General features: G+C 46.9%; 1 protein-coding gene across 5 annotated transcripts in view; it reads left to right on the top strand.

The window, feature by feature from the left end:
• The window catches only part of ZNF674 (zinc finger protein 674), a 36590-nt gene extending 17224 nt beyond the window's left edge, over nt 1–19366 (top strand). For 4 of the 5 annotated variants that reach the window (XM_043569590.1, XM_043569589.1, XM_043569586.1 and 1 more), the window contains one exon: nt 17690–19366. In XM_043569590.1, the coding sequence (XP_043425525.1) occupies nt 17690–19182 (1493 nt within the window). In that variant the 3' untranslated portion in view covers nt 19183–19366. Of the gene's footprint in view, nt 1–2907; nt 2988–17689 lie in introns of those variants that run through there. The other variant, XM_043569591.1, reaches the window with a different exon arrangement.
• The last annotated feature ends 2611 nt before the right edge of the window (nt 19367–21977 follow it).

Below are 21977 nucleotides of genomic sequence, written 5' to 3'. Positions count from 1 at the left end.
GGGATAATGGCCGGACCACCATCTGGTTAAATGCAACCTGGGAAACTTCATGAATTCGTTTCCGTACGAAACGGAGAAAACAAGGTAAGAGCATAAGTATTATACAGATAGCAACTAGTGGGGTGACTATGGTGAGGAGCCAAGTTAGGAGGGGTGATTGCCACCAGGAGGTTAGGGGGTCTGAGGATCCTGGGTGGGCAGATAGAGTTTTTTGGATTTCCTTTAGGTGTTCTATATTGGTTTCAACTAAGCCTGATTCGTTGAGGTAGTAGAAACATTCTTCCCTCAGGAACAGGCATGTTCCCCCTTTTTCTGCTGTCAGGAGATCTAGGGCTCGTCGGTTTTGTAGAGTGACCTGTGCTAGGGAGTTGGTCTGCCTTTGTGAGGCAGATAGGGAGGTTCCTGAGGCTCCTATTGCGATTTGGAGCCTGTCTGACAGATCCCCGGAGGAGCTAATGGAGCGTATTAGGGAGCTGGTCCCAACCCCGGCGGCCAGTAGGGAGGTGGCCAGGGATAGTCCGACCATTTAGTGGGAGGAAAATGGCTTGTTTTTGGAGATGGAATTCGAGGAGTTGATGGAGTTCTTCCTGTCCGTATAGGGTGAGTTGGGGGATGATGGTGACTGGGAGACAGATAGAAGTGTTTTTGGGTATTTGTTTATAAGCCGTGCCATTGCACCAATAGAATCCCCCTGGAGGGGGGGATTGTGGCTAGGCATAGGCAAGGGGGAGGGGCAAGTTGGGGAGGCATAAGAAGAGTAGCATGTTGGGTGAGATGTGTTGTATTGAGGGGTCTCCGTGAGGATGGGAACCTGTAGGGAGATTTGACTTCTGGGGTGGTTGGCGGAGTTAGTGGCGTTGGGAAAGGGGGTGGGGAATGGGACGGCTATTACTGGATCCCGCTGGAGGGATGCGCAAAAGAAAGCAGTGTGACAGGTTAGTTAAGCCTGAGTGGTTAAGCAGGACTGTTCCTTGTCTGATTAGTGTAAGCCGTGAGAAGGGATGTTGTGCGGGGGGTGTCTGCAGTTGGGTTTTGAGCTGGTTTTCTTGGTCCGTGATCGTTTGGGTAAGATCCTTAAGGTTGGAGAGGGAAGGAGCCATTGAGGGTTCGTAGGTTCGATAGATGGTTAAAGAGGAGACGGGGTTAGAGTGATGGCCGTTCTGATACAGTTTGCCCCTTGTCCCGGTTTGCCAGCGGATATCCCACGGATCAGGGATAGTAAGGGTAAAGTTGCTATCTTGTAAGCAGAAGCGGCCGGTCTTTTTCCCTGTGAAACAGTTTCAGTTGAGCCAGTGCATGTTACAATAGCTATAGGGCCATCCTCCATATTGGGTGGGGGAGGTTTGGGAGCATATACTGTTGGTTTGGCCATATAAAAAGCAAATAGCGGGCTGTATGTGTGCAGCGGCTTGGAGGGTGTTGATTTGTGGAAGTAGGGTGGCAGGATTGAGTCTGGGGGAGAGTTGGAGAGGTATTTCAGGATTTTCAACAAAGAGCAGATGGAACAATTGTATGCGTGTGCCAGGTGTGCCAGGGCCTTATGTGTAAGGAGATCAGATAGACGGTGCAATGAGAGTACCGCTAGGGGGCAGTGTAGGGTGAGTTTGAGTGCCTCTTTGGTTAGGGTGGCTGCTGCTGCAAGTGCTGTAAGGCAGGGTTGCCACCCCCTGATGGTAGGGTCCAGTCGTTTAGAGAGGTAGGCGACAGCTTGTAACTTGGGCTAGGAGCCCTGTTGCAATTCCAGCCCTTTCATCTGTGTGTAAGAGGAAAGGCTTTGAAACATTGGGGAGGGAAAGGACCGGTTGAGTGACTAGAGATGTGACCAGCCATTGGAAGGCCCTTGCTACCGATCCCAGGCTGGAGAGTGGGCCTTGGGGGGTTTCCTTGGCTGCTTTGTATAGGGGGGCTGCGTGTACAGCAAAGTTAGGGATCCAGTATCGGAAGAAGCCCACTAAGCCCAGGAAGGAGAGGATTTCATCTGCATAGGTAGGTGAGGACAGGGTTTGGAGGGCTTGGAGACGGTCTTGGGTTAGAGCCTTGGTGGTAGGTGTGAGTGAGAATCCCAGGAACGTGACTGTATTAGTACAGATTTGGGCTTTGTGTGGGGAGACTCGATACCCCAGATTAGCCAGGAAGTTTAGGATATGGATTGTATCTTATTTGGTGTGGTCGAAAGAGGTTCCACATAGTAGGAGGTCATCTATGTATTGTAGTAGAGTACAGTGACTAGAGAGTGGGGCTTTGAGGAGATCCCTGGCCAAGGCCTGCCCAAAGAGATGGGGACTATCACGGAACCCCTGGGGAAGTACCATCCATGTGAGTTGGCAGGCCAGAGAGGTGACTGGATCTTGCCATGTGAAGGCAAAGAGGAATTGGGATTCGGGATGTAGGGGAATGGTGAAAAAGGCATCTTTGAGATCAAGCACTGTAAAATGGGTTGTGGATGGGGGAATTTGGGAGAGGAGGGTGTATGGGTTTGGCACTACTAGGTGGATGGGGATTACAGCTTCATTGATTATTCGGAGGTCTTGTGCTAGTCTATATGAGCCATTAGGCTTTTTTACAGGCAAGATCGGGGTGTTGCAGGGGGAGTGACATGGGATTAGGAGGCCTTCCTTGAGTAGGCGATCTATGATGGGCTTTAGGCCTAGTCGGTGGGTGTGGGAGATTGGGTATTGGGATCTAGATGGGAATTGTGATGGATTTTTGAGTTTAATGAGGACAGGTTGGTGGTGGGTGGCGATTGTTGGGTGGATGTATCCCATATGATTGGGTCTACTGGGAGGTCTGGGTGTGGGTTGAAGCTGTGGTCTGTGTTGTCTGTGATAACAGCCAGTAGGAGATGAGTGGGGGAGGGAGAGGGGCAGATAGCTGGTAGGTGTATAGAGGCTCCTAATTTACTGAGGATGTCTTGGCCCAACAGGGGGACGGGGCAGGAGGGGATGACTAGGAAGGAGTGGGAGAAGTGGAAGCCATCCAGGCAGCAGGTGAGTACCGGTGTGCATGGGGGAATGGAGGGGGTGCCACTTATGCCCATGAACGAAACGGAGGATGGCGTGGTGGGGCCAGACTAGCTCGGCAGGACGGAATAGGTAGCCCCCGTGTCCAACAGAAAGGAGATGGACTTACCTGCCACCTGGAGTTTTACCCTGGGCTCAGCGTGGGTCACTGGAGTTACTGTGTCTGGGCCTCGTCAGTCGTCATCCTCCATCTCCAGCAGTTGGAAGGCAGAGTCCAATCCGGGTGAAGCCTCGCCACGTGGAGGCGTTGCGAGTCTGTCGTCCCTTGGGTTAGGACAATCGGATTTCCAATGGCCCATTTGCTAGCACAATGGGCATGGACTGGTAGGCTTTTTGGGATGGGGACACTGATGAGACCAATGGCCTTCTTGGCCACATTTAAAGCAAGGCCCCGGAGGGGGCTGTGGTCCATAGGGCTTTATTATGGCTGGCCTTAGGGCAGCTACCAAGGCTTGGGTCTGTAATTGTACCTTTTGTTGGAGACGGGCCTGTCGCCGTTGTTCTTGAGCTTCCTCTCGGCCATTAAAAACTTTAAAGGCCATCTTTACCAGGTCGGCCATAGGGTCTGAGGACCATCTTCAGCCTTTTTTAGTTTTTTTGGATGTCAGGGGCTAATTGGGAAATAAAATAGGTAGACAGTACGGTGGCCCCGGTGGGGGTGGTAGGGTCCAGTCTGGTATACTGGGTAAGTGTCTCTGTGAGCTGGCTAAGGAAGGCTGCGGGGTTTTCATTGGGGTCCTGTATTACTTCTTGAAGTTTGTTAAAATTTACTGATTTGTTTGAGGTTGCCCTCATTTCTGCTAGTAGGCACGGGATCATTTGGTCCCGGCGCCGGTGACCATTGCCCGCATGTTGGTAGTTCCAATAGGGGTCGGCCGCCGGGACAGCATCGGCCCCTACGGGCATAGTGGGGTCGGTCATGTGGGTTTGGTCTGCATGTTCTCTGGCTGCGGCCTGGATGCGCTCCCTCTCCTCAGGGGTGAGGGTAGAGGTGAGGATTACATGGATGTCATGCCATGTGAGACTGTAGGCTTGGGCAAGGTATTGGAATTCCTTAATGTATTGGGTGGGGTCAGCCGAGAATGACCCTAGCCGCTTTTCAATGGCGGGTAAGTCTTGGAGGGAGAAGGGGACATGAACGGGAACCAGGCCTTCAGGTTCTGCCACCTCTAGGAGAGGCAAGATGGCCACTGGGGCCTGTTCGATGGGAGGGGCCTGAGCACAAGTTCGGGATGATATGGGAGGTGAAGGCGGGACGGCTGGAGGTAGGGAGTACGGAGGGGGGTGAGGGCCGGGGGGCAAGGGCCGGTGGGCGACGTGGCTAGATTCTCTAACGGGTGGGGAGATCAGGGAAGTTGGTGAGGTGGGGTCATTGGGGGTTGTGGGCGGGCAAGGAGCATGCGTGCAGAGGAGCAGGAGGAACATAGGTAGGGGCGAGACCTGAGGTCCCAAAAGGCCATGACGTAGGGTATTTCTCCCCATTTTCCCAGCCGATGGCAGAAATTGTCCAGATGGGTTAAGATTTGGTATTGTAAAGACCCCTCGGGTGGCCATTGAGGATCATTATCTAATTTGTACTGAGGCCAGACTACAGTGCAAAGGCGGATGAGTCGGTTACGACGAAGTTCGCCTTGTAAGCTGAGGAGCCGGAAGTTTTTTAACAGACATTGGGGGGGAGGTGTAAGAGATCGAGGCGGTTTAGACTCGTTACTCCCCATTGGCGTGGCAGGGTGAGGCGTCCCTCGCACTGCAGTAAGGGGTCTGTTGGCGTGCGGGCCTTACGGCCTGTGGAGGAAAGGAGACTGACTTGTGAGACGTCTCTCCTGGGTGTCAGCCGTAGTTGGAGGAGGGAGGGAGGGGTCTGTCCTACTTACCGGCTCCTGTAGGCGCTTGTGAGTAGGGTGGTTGGCGTCTGGCTTGGCGAGGAGGGAGCTCAGCCAAAGGAGGCCAGCTACTGCCTCCCCCCCTCCCCCCCGCCCCGGGTTTGGACACCAAATGTTAAGGTCAGGCGTAGGGCAGGGTAAAGATAAGAGTCAGAAGCTAAAAGATTTTAGCAGTCAAAGGCTTTATTGGGAATTAAGGTCTCGGGCGAGGTTCCGTGACTCAGGGAGAGAGAGAGAGAGAGAGAGAGAGAGAGAGAGAGAGAGAGAGAGAGAGAGAGAGGAGTCAGGGAAGTCGGTGCCCGGGTGTGGTGGGGTAGGGTTTTTTTTTTTTTTTTTCAACGTTTATTTATCCTTGGGACAGAGAGAGACAGAGCATGAACGGGGGAGGGGCAGAGAGAGAGGGAGACACAGGATCGGAAACAGGCTCCAGGCTCCGAGCCATCAGCCCAGAGCCCGACGCGGGGCTCGAACTCACGGACCGCGAGATCGTGACCTGGCTGAAGTCGGACGCTTAACCAACTGCGCCACCCAGGCGCCCCTGGGGTAGGGTTTTTAAGCTGCAGTGGTTCCAGGTTTAGGTCCGGGTGGGCCTTTTTTGCGCCAGGTCGTGCTGTCGCTCGGTGATTGGTTGACCTTCAATTCATTCTGGCGGGCTGCTCGGGGCTTTCCATTGGGTTGTGCTGGCGAGATGGCCGTCCCCTCCACTGTGGTTCCAGGGACATCCTAACAAAAGTTGTTGATAATACTCCTGTATTATCTTTTTAATTTCTGAGAGCCCCTGGTAGCCTTGTTCTAGTTTTAAAAGTGTAATCAGAGGCGCCTGGGTGGCTCAGTCAGTTAAGCGTCTGACTCTTGATTTTGGCTGGGACGTAATCTCACAGCTTGTGGGATCGAGCCCTGTATCGGGCTCTGTGCTGAGCGCGCAGAGCCTGCTTGAGATTTCTCTGTCTCCTTCTCTCTCTGCCCCTCCCCTGCTCTCACGCACTCCCCCTCTCTCTCAAAATAAATAAACTTAAAAAAAAAAAGTTTAATCACAGATAACAGTGAAAACTGTGAACCTCATTTAAAGGGAAACCTCTCCGCCAACTAACGCCGGCTTCAGTGCTGCAGGCTGGAAGTTTTTGGGGGCAAAAGAAGCATGCCCAGTCTCTCTTTGCTGCTGTCATCTCGATGCTAGCAGGAAGCCTTCTTCCCAAAGTAACCCCGCCCTGTTCACCCCCAGAGGGGCCACATCTGGCTTGTGGACCGTGTGCGTGTGTGTACCCGTGCCTGGCTCCTTGATCTCTTCACACCCCTATGTGGCCTCTTTGGCGCCCGTAGTTTTTCTGGGTGCAGCTGGGGTGCCACGCCCTGTGTGTCCCCCAAACTCTAGGAGACATACATCGAGTTGTCTCCTGGAGTCCTTACTAGACGAGGGGTCAGGTGAATACGCTCCTCCCTCCCCTGTTGTTGGGGAGACAAAATGCCACAGTTTTCCCACAGCTCTCCTGGAAGAGGTCTCCTTCCCCTGCTCCTTCCACCTTAACCTCTCAGACTTTTAAGGCCTGTGTTACTACTGAGGGACATTAAGTGGTTCGGACCTGCTCCTTTTAAGTCCTGCTAAGATCGCTGGACTAGAGAAGCACTTAGTAGTATTGTATTAGGAGCCTCTGAAAGAGAAAGAGTGGGCTTTTTTTTTTTCCCTCCTGATGAGAACTTTTAAGGTTTACTGTCTTAGCGGGGGTACCTGGGTGGCTTAGTGGGTTAAGCGTCTGACTTCGGCTCAGGTCATGATCTTGTGGTCCACGGGTTTGAGCCCCATATTGGGTTCTGTGCTGACAGCTCAGAGCCTGGAGCCTGCTTCGGATTCTGTGTTTCCCCCTCTCTCTGCTCTTCCCCCCCTCATGATCTCTCTCTCTCTCTCTCTCTCTCTCTCTCTCTCTCTCTCTCTCTTTCTCTCAAAAATAAATACACATTAAAAACAAATTTAGGGGCACCTGGGTGGCTCAGTCGGTTAAGCGTCCGACTTCAGCTCAGGTCATGATCTCACAGTCTGTGTGGGTTTGAGCCCCGCATCAGGCTCTGTGCTGACAGCTCAGAGCCCGGAGCCTGCTTCGGATTCTGTGTCTCCCTCTCTCTCTGCCCCTCCCCTGCTCATACTCTGTCTCTCTCCCTCTCTCTCTCTCAAAAAAAAAATGTAAAGCCCTTAAAACAGTGCCGGACACATAAATGTCTCCTGCTATGCCATTCTTATCATCCTTATTGATGTTGTTCATAGCCACGTGGACCCCCCCCCCCTTATCTTCTTTGACTCTTTGGTCATCCTATAGGAACCGTAGGGTTACTTTCTTGACGTCTGTGGAAAACCCTGTTGAGGCTTCCTGAATACAATTGCACTGCGTTTATTTTTTTATTTAAAACAATTTTTTAACGTTTATTTATTTTTGAGACAGAGACAGAGCATGAACGGGGGAGGCTCAGAGAGAGAGGGAGACGCAGAATCTGAAACAGGCTCCAGGCTCCGAGCTGTCAGCACAGAGCCTGACGCGGGGCTCGAACTCACAGACCGTGAGATCATGACCTGAGCCGAAGTCGGACGCTTAACCAACTGAGCCACCCAGGCACCCCTGCACCGTGTTTAAAGACAAGCTGGGCTCAGGCTCAGGATTGGCATCTTTACACTGTTGAATTTTCTCATCGGCGAACCCTTAGCTTCTCTTTTCTGTTGTCTTCAGAGAGTGCTCGCACATCTCTTGTTACATTTATTCACAGATAGTTCTTAGTTATTGCGGCAATTGTGAATGGGATCTTTTTTTCCCGTAATGTTTTCTTTTTTTTTTTAAGGTTTTATTTATTTATTTTGAGAGAGAGCGAGCAAGCGTGCACAAGCCGGGGAGGGGCAGAGAGAGAGGGAGAGAGAGAATCCCAGGCAGGCTCCGTGCTCAGCGCAGAGCCCGACACAGGGCTCAATCCCATGACTGTGAGATCATGACCTGAGCCAAATCAAGAGTCAGACACTTGGGGCGCCTGGATGGCTCAGTCAGTTAAGTGTCTGACTCTTGGTTTCGACTCAGGTCATGATCTCACGGTTTGTGCATTCGAGCCCTAGGTCAGGCTCTGTGCTAACAGCACGGAGCCTGCTTGGGAATCTCTGTCTCCCTCTCTCTGCCCCTCCTCTGCTCGCCCTCTATATCGCTCTCTCTCAAAATAAATAAACATTAATAAAAAAAAGAGAGAGAGAGAGAGAGACACTTAACTGACTGAGCCACCCAGGCGCCCCTCCTATAACATTTTCTAACTGGCTAATATCAGTGCATGAGAATGCTGATGATGTTGATATAATCAACCTGTGAACAGAAACCATTCTAGATGGCTTTTATTAATACTAATAGTTCTTAGGGGCGCCTGGGTGGCTCAGTTGGTTAAGCGCTGACTTCGGCTCGGGTCATGATCTCACAATTCGTGAGTTTGAGCCCCACATTGGGGTCTGTGTTGACAGCTCAGAGCCTCAAGCCTGCTTCCGATCCTGTGTCTCCCTATCTCTCCGGCCCTCCCCGATCATGCTATGTCTCAACAAAAAAATACTAATAGTTCTTAGATTCTCTTGAGTCTTCTATGTAAAGAGTTCTCTTCATAAAAACAATCTTGTCTTTTCCTTCCCAATCGTACATTTTCTTTCTTTTTCTTGTCTTCTATCAGGGCCTGTAGTACAGTGTTTAATAGGTGCAGTGATAGTGAATTCTTTGTTTGTTTCTGATTTTAATGAAAATAATGAGGACAGTGATAGGAAAATAATAATAGGAAGTATGTGAGTGCTTGCTAAGTTCTGGATGCTTTTCACACACTTAATCCTTGGACAACCCTGTCAAGTCGGTTGTCTGTTAGCTTCATTTTATCGATGAGAAAACTGAGGCCCAGAGAGGTGACAGAACTCCTAAAACCCACCATTACATGTATTTGCTGTGCTATCTTGAAAGATCCCTTCCATCCGAAGCTTCTTCTGTATTCCTCGTTTGCTAATGAGACTTTCTTAAACATCATGAATGTTACTACTTTCTCGAATGCTTATTTTCTGCCTCTGTTGACAAGGTAATTTTTCTCCTTTGATCTATTCATGTGGTGGATTATGTTAATAGGTTTTCTGATATTGAACTGTTCCTCCACTCTTCTGCTCAACTCTACTTGGTTGTGACACATTTCTTTTTTTTATTTTTTATTTTTTTAACGTTTTATTTATTTTTGAGACAGGGAGAGACAGAGCATGAACAGGGGAGGGTCAGAGAGAGGGAGACACAGAATCCAAAACAGGCTTCAGGCTCTGAGCGGTCAGCACAGAGCCTGACGCGGGGCTCGAACTCACGGACCGCGAGATCAGGACCTGAGCCGAAGTCGGCCGCTTAACCGACTGAGCCACCCAGGCACCCCATGACACATTTCTTTTAATAAATTGAAGTCTGCTCACGTTTAAGAGTCTTGCATTAATTCAGAAATGAGAAAGAGCTTCGATTTTTTCTTGTGCTGTCCTCTTACTCTGGTATACGAGGTTATAGTGGCTGCATAAAACAGACTGGGCACTTTTCCTTCTTTTTCTAGTTTCTGAAACTAATTGACTGCAGTATATCTGTTCTTGTGAGTTGATGGCAATCATCTATGAAAACTTCCAGGGGTGCCTGGGTGTCTCAGTCGGTTAAGCGTCTGACTTCGGCTCAGGTCATGATCTCGCGGTCCGTGGGTTCGAGCCCCGCATCGGGCTCTGTGCTGACAGCTCAGAGCCTGGAGCCTGTTTCGGATTCTGTGTCTCCCTCTTTCTCTGACCCTCCCCTGTTCATGCTCTCTTTCTCTCTGTCTCAAAAATAAATAAATGTTAAAAAAAAAAAAAAAAAACTTCTGGGTAGGATGCCCTTTTTTAGGGCAAGACTTTTGATTACAGGGTGAATTTTATGATTTTCAAAATCATTACTGATTTATTCCTGTTCCCTATATCCTCTGTCAATTCTGGTCATTTTTCTAGACAGTTGTGTTTCATCTGAGATTTCAGATTTACTGACCTAAGGCAGTATTCTCTTTCGATTAAAAGAAAAATAGGTTTCATTTTTACCAAAGTAGATCATGGCTGAGGTTTAAAGAATGAGAGAAGTGTGGCAAAGCTATAAAGAAAGTCAAAGTCATTATAAACATAAAATGCAGGATAGTGATTATCTGAGAAGAAAGAAAACGAAATGGGCACATGAACTTCAAAGGTAATGATAATTTGTTTTTTGGGTGTTTTTTTTTTTCAGTGAGTACGTGTACGTGCACTCAAGTGGGAGAGGGGCAGAGGGAGAGAAAGACTCTTAAGTAGGCTCCAGGCCCAGCTCGGAGCTCTATGTGAGGCTCAGTCCCACGACCATGAGATCATGACCTGAGCCAAAATCAAGAATCCGATACCTAACTGACTGAACTACCTGGGTGCCTCTGTTTTTCTTTTTCTTTTTCTTTTCTTTTCTTTTCTTTTCTTTTTTTTTTTTTTTTAAGTAGGCTCCACACCCAACGTGGGGCTTGAACTCATGACCCTGAGATCAATAGTCACATGCTCTTTTCACTGAGCCAGCCAGGCACCCCACGATAATTTGGTTTTTAGTGAGTGGTGGATGGCAGGTGTCTTTTGTATCACTCTTCCTTATAATTTATATATATCTCACAATAATTATGTAGAATTTTCTGCTACAGAAGATTGAGATTTAGCTCACTTCATTTCTCCTGCCTCTCACACACATCCTCACACCAAGACGTTTTGTTCCCCGGTGTTCCCAGTATGATTCTACCACAAATGTGGTTCCCGACACTACTTCTGTCTACAACGTTATGGCTGTGTAAACATAATAGGCAGCTGAGCCGTGCGGTAATCTGTGATTAGTTTAGCTCTCCCGCGTAACTCTTTGCTTCCTTTGGTTAATATTTGCTTTATTTCTTTGCTTTGCTTCTTTCTCTACGTACTTCCTGCCAGCTCAACTTGAACACTCCATAACCAGCCATCTAGAGTGGCTCCGGATGCTTTCCAGAGCTATCAGGTGTTCCAATCAATGTCATAACCCCTGAGCTTGTCTGGAGCCATCTGACCCTCTCCCTCCTGGGTGGATTATCCTCATCGCTGCTCGCATGGCTGCCCTCACATCCTTCACCATCATTCTGGGGGCTCCCTCCACTTTCTGCTTTGTTGGAGTCCCCATTCGCTTTATGCCACGCCCTCTTCCATGGTTCATTGGAGCACCGTCTTCCAGGACTCGACTCAGAAAGAACGTAGGTCCATGGGAGGTACATTTGTTGAGGTTGTTGAATATCTAGAAGTGTTGGTTATCCTCGTCCTAGATGGAGAGTTGAGCTTGGGGTAGAGTTCTAGGATGGACGTTTCTTTCCCTTAGACTTCTGAAGGCATTGCACCATTGTCTTCTGATTTTCAATGTTCCTTTTGAGAACTCTGAATCTATTCTGATTATTATTATTATTGTTTTTTAACATTTACTTATTTGAGAGAGACAGAGTGTGAGCAGAGGAGGGGCAGAGAGAGAGGGAGACACAATCCGAAGCAGGCTCCAGGCTCCAAGCTGTCAGCACAGAGCCCGACGTGGGGCTTGAACTCACGGACCCTGAGATCGTGACCTGAGCTGAGTTCAGATGCTTAACTGACTGAGCCACCCAGGCGCCCCTATTATTGATACCTGGTATCAATTTTTTTTTTCTGTCTGTAAGCTTATAAGATCCACCCCTGCCCATTTATCTCATGTTCGGTGATGTTTCTCCATGTGCCTTGATATGGGATCATTTTCACCAGTATTCCTGGGCACTTGGGTAGGAGATCAATCCCCACAGGGATAGTTGCTCCTTTCTCGTACAGAGCCAAGGTGCTGCAGAGACTGACAGCCACATTTCAAGTCCAAGTGGCAAGCAAGTTGTTTTTCGTTTTTTTGTTTTTTTAAAAAAGCCCTTTTCACTTTGTCGAAGATTCCAAGTTGACCCTATAACAATAGGCACCTCAGGCCACAAAATCATCAGCCCCTAATGGTCGGACATCTGGACTCCCAGAAGAACAACAGGTGTTCAGTGCCCCAAGCAGGCAAGATAGTCTTATCAGTGTAGGGAACATTCTAGAAACTGACTTTCCAGACTTCAGCCAGGAGCCAGGCTTGCTGTGTTAGCATTTCCCTGCACGCTCTCTTTACTGATGCTCTTTATTTCTTCACGTGGATTTGAGTTACCATATTGTAAACTTTCTTTCTTAGAGCTGAGCTCCAAGGTAGGTCACACAGTGACAGCAGATGTACAGATGGAGCTTTCGGTGGAGATCCAAAACAGGTCAGCCCCCCAGGCTGCTGTGAGGCTGCCAGTTTTCACTGCTTACGGGGCAGAGTTGGGGAGCCAGTGGTTTGGGGTACAGGGAGAAGAGGTGAGTGGCACCAACTGAAACACCACAGATTGGGCTGTTCTCACTGAGGTTCTTCTTGAATAAATGCTTCTTTTTAAATTTTTAAAGAATGTTTATTTAAGAGAGAGAGAGAGAGAGAGAGAGAGAGAGAGAGAGAACCCCAAGCAGGCTCCACACTGTCAGCATGGAGCCCGACGCGGGCCCCGAACTCACCAACTGTGAGATCGTGATCTGAGCGAAATCAAGAGTCAGACGCTCACCCGACTGAGCCACCCAGTGGCCCTGAATAAACGCTTCTTAATTTGTTGTATGCCTTTGGTTAATTTCCTAACTCCTCAAAGGATAGATTTTGATAATTTTGCCAGTATTTTCGTTGCTTTCATGGGGGGAAAAGATTTACTGAGAACCTCACTCCCCCTTTCCAGAAGTCTTGCCTTAGTGCATTTCTCTTAAAACTGAAGAGAAGTACGGAAAATCATCATTGTAACATACCTTTGTGCTTACCTCCCAGAATTAGCAAATGTCAGTGTTTTGATACTTGGTGGTGGTGGGTTTTTTTTTTTTTCAATGTTTATTTATTTTTGGGACAGAGAGAGACAGAACATGAACGGGGGAGGGGCAGAGAGAGAGGGAGACATAGAATCGGAAACAGGCTCCAGGCTCTGAGCCATCAGCCCAGAGCCCGACGCGGGGCTCGAACTCCCGGACCGCGAGATCGTGACCTGGCTGAAGTCGGACGCTTAACCGACTGCGCCACCCAGGCGCCCCGGTTTTTTTTTTTTTTTAATAAAAGAAATAGAGCTTTACAAATAAAGGTGTCCTTTTCCTGTCCCGAGTCCCGCTCTTCTCGTTCACTCCCCGGGCAAACAGTACCATGAATTTGGTGAGTACCCTTCTCATCCATGTTTTTATACTTGGACTACATCTATTTGCACCTGTAATCTGTATGGTGTTCCTTTTGTAAATCTACCAGCTTAGTGCACTTGAACTTTAGGGTTCTTTCCAAAACTTTCTTTCTGTATTCAGCGTTGCCCTTTGAGCTGGTGCATTACATTTAGTTCATTCATTTTCAATGCTGGTATAGCATTCCAGCGTTAGAGTATTGCAGTCCATCAACCCATACCTCTGTTACTGGGAATTTATTTCCTGTATTTGTTGTCATTCTTGTACATGTATCCTGGCTCACACTTGTAGGATTTTCTCTGTGTTATAGCCACAAATGGAATACACAGTAGGGTACGTACATTGTCAACATTATTGGATATTATTTACCTTTTTTCTCCCATAAATAGAATCAGTTTCCTTTGTATATTTAAGAGTTTTGCATGTAGGGGCGCCTGGGTGGCTCAGTGGGTTAAGTGTCTCACTTTGGCTCAGGTCATGATCTCACAGTTCATGAGGTCTAGCCCCACATTGGGCTCTGTGCTGACGGCACAGAGCCTGCTTAGGATTCTCTCTCTCTCTCTCTCTCTCTCTCTCTCTCTCTCCCTTGCTGTAGTGTGCCCTCTCTCTCTCTCTCTCAGAATAAATAAACTTGAAAAAAAGAGTTTTTCATCTATTTGGAGCACCCGTCTGGCCCAGTTGGTGGAGCATTTGACCTTTAATCTCAGGGTTGTAGATTTGAGCCCCATGTTGGGTTTAGAGATTACTTACAAATAAAATCTTTCTAAAAAAAAAAAAAGAGTCTTGCGTCTATTGTTTTCTAATTTTAAAAAAAATTAATGTTTTTTTTTTTTTTTAATTATTTATTTTTAATTTTTTTTTTCAACGTTTTTATTTATTTTTGGGACAGAGAGAGAGCATGAACGGGGGAGGGGCAGAGAGAGAGGGAGACACAGAATCGGAAACAGGCTCCAGGCTCTGAGCCATCAGCCCAGAGCCCGACGTGGGGCTCGAACTCACGGACCGCGAGATCGTGACCTGGCTGAAGTCGGACGCTTAACCGACTGCGCCACCCAGGCGCCCCAATGTTTTTTTTTTTTTAATTTGAGAGTGAGAAGGGGGAGCAGGGCAGAAAGAGAGGGAGACACAGAATCATAAAACAGGCTCCATCCAGGCTCTGAGCTGTCAGCACAGAGCCCGACACAGGGCTCGATCTCACGAACCACAAGATCACGACCCGAGCCGAAGTCCGATGCTTAACCGAGTCACCCAGGCGCCCCGAGTCTTGAATCTATTTAAATGAAAGTGCTTTAGGGGCGCCTGGGTGGCGCAGTCGGTTAAGCATCCGACTTCAGCCAGGTCACGATCTTGCGGTCCGTGAGTTTGAGCCCCGCGTCAGGCTCTGGGCTGATGGCTCAGAGCCTGGAGCCTGTTTCCCATTCTGTGTCTCCCTCTCGCTCTGCCCCTCCCCCGTTCATGCTCTGTCTCTCTCTGTCCCAAAAATAAATAAACGTTGAAAGTGCTTTAGAATATTCTCATATTCTGTCCTTATTTTCTTTTTTGGCATCAAGGTCATTTTATGTTTTATAGGACATAAGCATTGTTTTACCAGCTATTTTTTTGGTTATTCAGTACCAGGTACATGTCTTTCCATAATTTTATTTTCAAAGTTCCTCTCTCATTTTGCTCTAATTGTCTTTTGGAAATATAAAGGTGATTTTCATTTTTATTTTGAGAGAGAGTTGAGTGGGGGAGGGTCAGAGAGAGAGGGCAAGAGGGAGAATCCCCAGCAGGCTTTGCACTGTCAGCTCCCAGCCCGACTCAGAGCTCAAACTCATGAACCACGGGATCGTGACCTGAGTGGAAATCTGGAGTCAGATGCTTAACTGACTGAGCCACCCAGGCGCCCCCATAAAGCTGATTTTTAAAAATAAAATTTAATATGGTTGACCTTTAACAAATGGGGTTAATATAAATTTATTGTGCCATTACTATGATAGTATTTCTGCTTTTATTGTACTTTCTATATATCCTGCTTTTTCTTTACCTCTTTTTTCCTGCCTTTACTACATTTTTTTTTTTTTACCTCCACCCCCTTTGGTATTTTCCTCCTGAAAAATTCAAGCACCAAGCATTATTCTCAGCCAGGCTTTGTGTGTGGCAAATTCCATGCCTTTTCTTGTCTAAAAACATCTTCATTTTGTCATTTTTCTTCGTGATAATTTATCTGGGGATAGAGTTCTAAGATGACGTCAGGCTTCTCTCAGGACTTTGAGTATATTCTTTAATCTTTTGGCTTCTTTTATTGCTGATCAAGTCTGGGGTTGCTCTAATTGTTTCTTTTTTCTTCTTAAAGTTTATTTACTTATTTTGAGACACAGCAGGGGAGGGGCAGAGAGAGAGGGAGACACAGAATCCCGAGCAGGCTCCAGGCGCCGAGCTGTCAGCGTAGAGCCCGATGCGAGGCCCGAACCCACAAGCCGTGAGATCGTGACCTAAGCTGAAGTCGGACGCTTAACCGACTGAGCCCCCCAGGCGCCCCTCTGATTGTTTCTTTATAGGTGACTTTAAAAATTTCTCCATGGTAGCTTTCACTACTTTCTGACTCTCAAGTCTTGCGGTGGCACTAAACTGTGTCCAGGTACCGATCTGCTTTTATTTACCACACTCAGGACTCTGGACATTCAGTGGTAGGATGCATGCCTTTCTTCCCTTCTAGAAAACTACCAGTCATTGTCTCTTCAGATATTGCCTAGATCAGGGGTCCCCAAGACCAGTACCATATTTAGTGATTTTCGAGAAGGATCCGTGGGACTCAGCATATAGTTGTATCTACAGCTCCGATCTATTACAGCGATGTAGTAAACATACACCCCTAGGTCATAAGGAGGGAAGACACTAGCAGGGTCTGGATGAATCCATGTATAGGATGCCTTATGCTCTCTCCCTCCCATCTAGGGTCACCCGGGGCACACTTGTCCCAGCGGAAAAAATGCAGCAACGTGTGCCCGGGGAGGCCCAGTAGAAACTCAGCACCCTCAGTTGCCCTGCCTTGCACATGCCAGAATTTCAGGCACACAGAAGGAAGGGAAATGTTCAGCATAAATCACATTGTTTGTACAAGCAGCCTTATCAGTTAGGGAATGGTGTAGACATTGCTGAACTCCCAGTTTCCCAGACTGCAGGGCCGAACCTTGCAAGCCAGGCTTTCTAAGCCTAGCAGCCTCAGGGCTGCTCTGTTTTCCCTTTTCCTGGCATATTGCCCCCGTCCCTGTCTTTTTAAAAAATTTTTTTAATGTATATTCATTTTTGAGAGACAGAGCGCATGTGGGGGTGGGGCAAAGAAAGAGGGAGACACAGGATCCGAAGCAGGCTCCAGGCTCTGAGCCGTCAGCACAGAGCCTGATGCGGGGCTCCAACTCATGAAACATGAGATCATGACCTGAGCCAAAGTCGGACGCTTAACCGACTGAGCCACCCAGGTGCCCTGCTCCTGTCCCTTTCTACTGTTTCCATTTGGATTTTCTATTAAACCTGTGTTGGGACTCACCATTTTTCTATTTGTCTTACCATATTTCCATTTTGTTAGCTCTTCACGCTGCAATCAGGGTGATTTCCTAAGATGTCATCTGATTCATTAAGTTGGTTTTTATCTGTGACTAGTCTGTTCAACTTCTCTATTTAGAGCTTTAATGATGCCTATAGATTCTTTTATATTTATATTTGTTCCTTTTCTCAAATGTTCCTTTCCCCTCCCAGTAGTATAGCTCTTACCTTATTTCTTTGAATATTTGAAATATATTTATTTTAAAGTCTAGAGTGTTCTGTTAGCTACAGTTCTAGGAAATGGGATTATCTGTTGACACCGGGAGTATCAAGATGGGTCATTTCCTTGGGAGGTTTAAATTATTTTACTGTGAATTCTTCAGTGAGAATTGGCTTTCCACAGAAGTTGTGTGAGTCCTAAGCTATAAAAACATAAGATGTATCTTTTGGGGTTTGCCACATCTAGGAACCTAGTAATAGCAGGACCAGTTTTTCATGTTAATTTGTCAGCTTGTGGACTCTGTACTCATCGTTTTGGATTGAGTCGCACAACTAGGCTTTGCTTTCTTATATATAACATCTTTCTTTCCAATTTCCTCGTCCAGTGGGGAGTTTTCCTGGCTCCTCTTTGACCAACATGGAAGGCCCTTGGCGATTCTAGCTGTAAGCGGGAATTACCTATACCAGTTTCCTCAAGATTTTTGCCCTGTGGTCTGGGTTACCACTGCAAATCCCGAAGCTTCCGTTTCTGGTCACCCCGTCACTTTAAATTTCCACTTCACTTTTGACACCCAGTTTCTTGGTTTTGAGCCTGACTGTGGATTCAATTATTTTTGTTCAACACGGGCCAGCATAGTTCTTCATGTTCACAGTGAGAGGGGAGGCGGTGCTCGTGGGGCATGGACACAGCCCATCCACCTCAGCTCCAGATTTACCCCATTACAAGTCCAATGAGTTCCTTGCCTTTTTTTCCCCAGAATTCTGGCAAGTGCATGACCAGATGGACAACCACAAGGAAAGCCAAGACCAACGTCTGTGGCCGACTGCGTTCGTAGACCAGGAAACACAGAAGGACCAAAGTGGCCAGGAGTTGACAACATTCAGGACAATCATTTATCCGGGCACAGACTTTGTTTCTATAAGACAAAGACTCCCTAGATATTATTCATGGGGAAGGTGTTCAAAACATAATTTAAACTTTCTCTGTCAAAGCAGAAGTTCTGTAAGAAAGAAAGGTGATGAGCGTAAGGCACATTGGAAGTTGTGCTTCCACCCTAATCTTTATCCAGCGCAGCCTGGAAAGAAATTCTTGGAGCCTAATCAACGTGGAAAAACCCTCCACCATAAGCAAGCCCTCGATAAACCTCCAAGAAGTCAAACCAGGGAGAAACTCTTTGAGTGTTCTGAATGCGGGAAAGTGTTTATCCAGAAAGCCAACCTTGTCGTGCACCGGAGAACTCACACGGGAGAGAAGCCCTATGAGTGCAGCGAATGTACAAGAGCCTTCAGCCAGAAGTCAACCCTCATTGCACACCAGAGAACTCACACAGGGGAGAAGCCCTATGAGTGCAGCGAATGTGGGAAAACCTTTATCCAGAAGGCAACGCTGATGAAACATACGCGAACTCATACAGCAGAGAAACCATTTGTATGTGGCGAATGTGCAAAAGCCTTTAAGAGTTCCTATCACCTTACTAGACATGAAAAAACACACATTAGACAAGCATTTTATGAAGGAGTCCACTGTGGTAAATCCGGCCTTCCTTCCCCGAGGACTCATACGGGTGAGAAACCTAACTGTAATAAACATGGGAAACCCTCTGATGAGAAACCCAACCCCATTAAACACCAGAGATCTCCTATAAAAGAGAAAGCTTACGAGTGCAGTAAATGTGGAAAAAGCTTCAGGGGGAAGTCCCACCTCTCTGTCCATCAGAGAACTCACACAGGAGAGAAGCCTTACGAATGCGGCATATGTGGGAAGACTTTCAGTGGAAAATCACACCTCTCTGTCCATCAAAGAACTCATACAGGAGAGAAGCCTTATGAGTGCAGAAGATGCGGGAAAGCCTTTGGTGAAAAGTCAACCCTTGTTGTACATCACAGAACTCATACAGGAGAGAAACCCTACAAATGCGGTGAATGTGGGAAAGCCTTCAGCGAAAAGTCACCACTGATAAAACATGAGAGAATTCATACAGGAGAGAGACCCTACGAATGCAGCAACTGTGGGAAAGCATTCAGTAGGAAGTCAACTCTCATTAAACATCAGAGAATTCACACGGGAGAAAAACCCTACGAATGTAGTGAATGTGGGAAAGCTTTCAGTGTGAAATCAACTCTCATTGTACATCACAGAACTCACACGGGAGAAAAACCCTATGAATGCAGAGACTGTGGAAAAGCCTTCAGTGGGAAGTCAACTCTGATTAAACATCAGAGAAGTCACACAGGAGATAAAACCTATTAATATACTTGAGCGTGGGAGAATTTCCCTATTATACCTCATTATAGATCAGTTCATCCTGGGGAGTAATCTTAGCAATGTCAAGAATGTCAGAAACTCTTCAGGTATTAATGTTCCTTTAATGTAATAAAAGGTTCAAAAATATAATTCCAGAAGCATGTAATAAATGCGACCAGTTTTTGACCCAGAAGGTCTTACGAGTGAATTGTATATCAGGGAATTCAACAGTGGCCAGAATTATGAGTGTATTGACGTGAGACAACCTTGAGAAAGAATGTAAATGTTATCGCCTAACAGAGTCTTTATGCTGAGGAAAAACTAAGAGTCGAATGAGTTTAGAAAACTATGTCAGCAATTATGAGAGAAATGTGTTCCATATTCTGTAACATTCTGTGGGAAAGGTGCAGAGGCTGCTAACAAGGAGTCAAATAGAAAAAAGTGAGGTTCACCCTGGAATAGAACACACTTTTGAAAGAACAGTATAGAGCCTAAACTGTTAATCCCAGCTGGGGCAAACTCCCCGTTATTATTATTATTTTTTTTTATTTTTAATGTTGATTTTTTGAGAGACAGCACGGGTGAGTGGGGGAGGGGTAGAGGGAAGGAGACACAGAATCGGAAGCCGGCTCCAGGCTCCGAGCTGTCAGCACAGAGCCCGCTGTGGGGCTCGAACCCACGAACCGCGAGATCATGACCTGGGCCGAAGTCGGACGCTTAACTGACTGAGCCACCCAGGCGCCCCAGCCCTGTTATTATTTTTAATGTTTATTTATTTTTGAGAGAGAGGGCGCATGCAGACGGGTACGTGGGGGAGGGACAGAGGGGGAAACAGAATCCCAAGCAGGCTCCACGCTGTCAGCGCAGAGCCCAACACGGGGCTCGGTCTCAGGGGTGAGATCATGACCTGAGCTGAAATCAAGAGTTGGACGCTTAACTGACTGAGCCACCCAGGCACCCCACCCCCTATTATTTCTTAAACAACTAGAAAAATTGCTCCCTTAAGTAGAATGGGAGATGAGTCCTCAGGGTCCCTGTCACAAAGGGGCTCAAAGAGATCTTACACATGTTACCCATCATCTTCAGTGCAAAAATGCAAATCCCTTACAGAAAAGGCACACCTTGCTTGGAAACAGTGCTTACAATTTAACATTCTTTGCCTTGTAAGAAAGAGTAGTCACTTTATGGTGAGGCAATAAAAGATTTTTAATTGTCAGAGCATCTCCTGTGACAGCAATATTATGTAAATTGTGAAACAAATCAGTAATTGAATATCCCATAATAGGTAAGTGGTTAAAATTCAATATATCGTTAAGGCAGGATAATGCGGACAATTAAGAATTATCTTTGCTTGGGGCGCCTGGCTGGCTCAGTCGGTTAAACATCCGACTTCCGCTGAGGTCGTGATCTCGCGGTTCGTGGGTCCGAGCCCCGCGTCGGGCTCTGGGCTGGCAGCTCAGAGCCTGGAGCCTGCTTCGGATTCTGTGTCCCCCTCTCGCTCTGCCCCTCCCCACTCTTCTCTTCTCTTTCTCTCTCTCTCAAAAATAAATGAACATTAAAAAAAAAAATTTTTTTTAAGTGATCTTATGTTTGAGGATTTGGGGAAATGTTCATGGTAATCTATTGTGCAAAAAAGATTATAAAACTATGCCATATGATTTACATTGCAAGCAAATAAAATATTGTACAAATACTATTGTATCAGTGACTCTGGGTGGTGGAACTATAGCAATTTTATGCTTAAGTAAAATTATATGCACATATGTACATGTATATTTGTATTATATTTATTGCTGTTTAGTTGCAAGTAGGTAGGTAGACATGTAGAACAAAAATCTAGGAACGAAAAATATACCAAATTATTAAGCAAATTGTCATCCGGGTGTTGAGATCATCGATTCTTAAATGTTTTCAATATAGTTTCCAGAAACCACCAATAAAATAAGTTGATTAAAATAATTCTGTGCATACTTGCTTCTGTCTTCACATCCATTTTCCCATTCGGCTTTGTCTTTGGTTTTGAGAATATGTTTTGTGTGTTGAGAACGGGTATCCCTTGTTTTTAATATCTGTGTGTGATTTTTTATTTTCCGTTTTTTTAATGTATATTTATTTTTGAGAGAGAGCACCAGTGGGTGAGGGGCAGAGAGAGAGGGAGCCCTAGAATCCAAAGCAGGCTCCAGGCTCTGAGCTGTCAGCACAGAGCCCGACGCAGGGCTCGAACTCAAAAACCGTGAGATCATGACCTGAGCTGAAGTCGGACGCTTAACCGACTGAGCCACCCAGGCGCCCTTGTATGTAATTTTTTTTAAGTAAAAATAAAAGTACCATCATAGTTCACCAAATCCTGTGACGTAAGTTACCAGCTAACAGATTTGCAGATGTGAAGAGATGTCGCGAATGGTCAAAAGTACCACAAGTAAGGAGATGAAACTGACTTCCGACACCAAATATAAAGCTCTTTTCACTGTGCTATCCGTGAATGCTGCTCGAATGCTCGTCTTCCCTCAACTGGTCCTTTTATCAGCAGTTGTATCAGGCACGTGCCAGGTGACCCCAGTGAATTGTGCCCTATGTAACCTTCCCCCCCTCGAGTGTGGGCAGAACTGAGACTTGCTTCTAAACACTAGATGATGGCAAAAGTGATGTGATGTCACTCCTGCGAGTATGCCCTATGAGACTGCCATCTTCGTAGATTGGACAGAGCCTTTCCTTGCTGGTCTGATGAAGTAAGCAGCCATGTTGAAAACGCTCATGTGCCAAAAAACTGCAGCTGGCTTCTAGGACCTGAGGGCACCCTG

The sequence above is a fragment of the Prionailurus bengalensis genome, chromosome X, assembly GCF_016509475.1.
Source record: "Prionailurus bengalensis isolate Pbe53 chromosome X, Fcat_Pben_1.1_paternal_pri, whole genome shotgun sequence".
Classification (NCBI taxonomy): Eukaryota; Metazoa; Chordata; class Mammalia; order Carnivora; family Felidae; genus Prionailurus; species Prionailurus bengalensis.
This window is presented reverse-complemented; position numbering and strand designations above follow the sequence as displayed.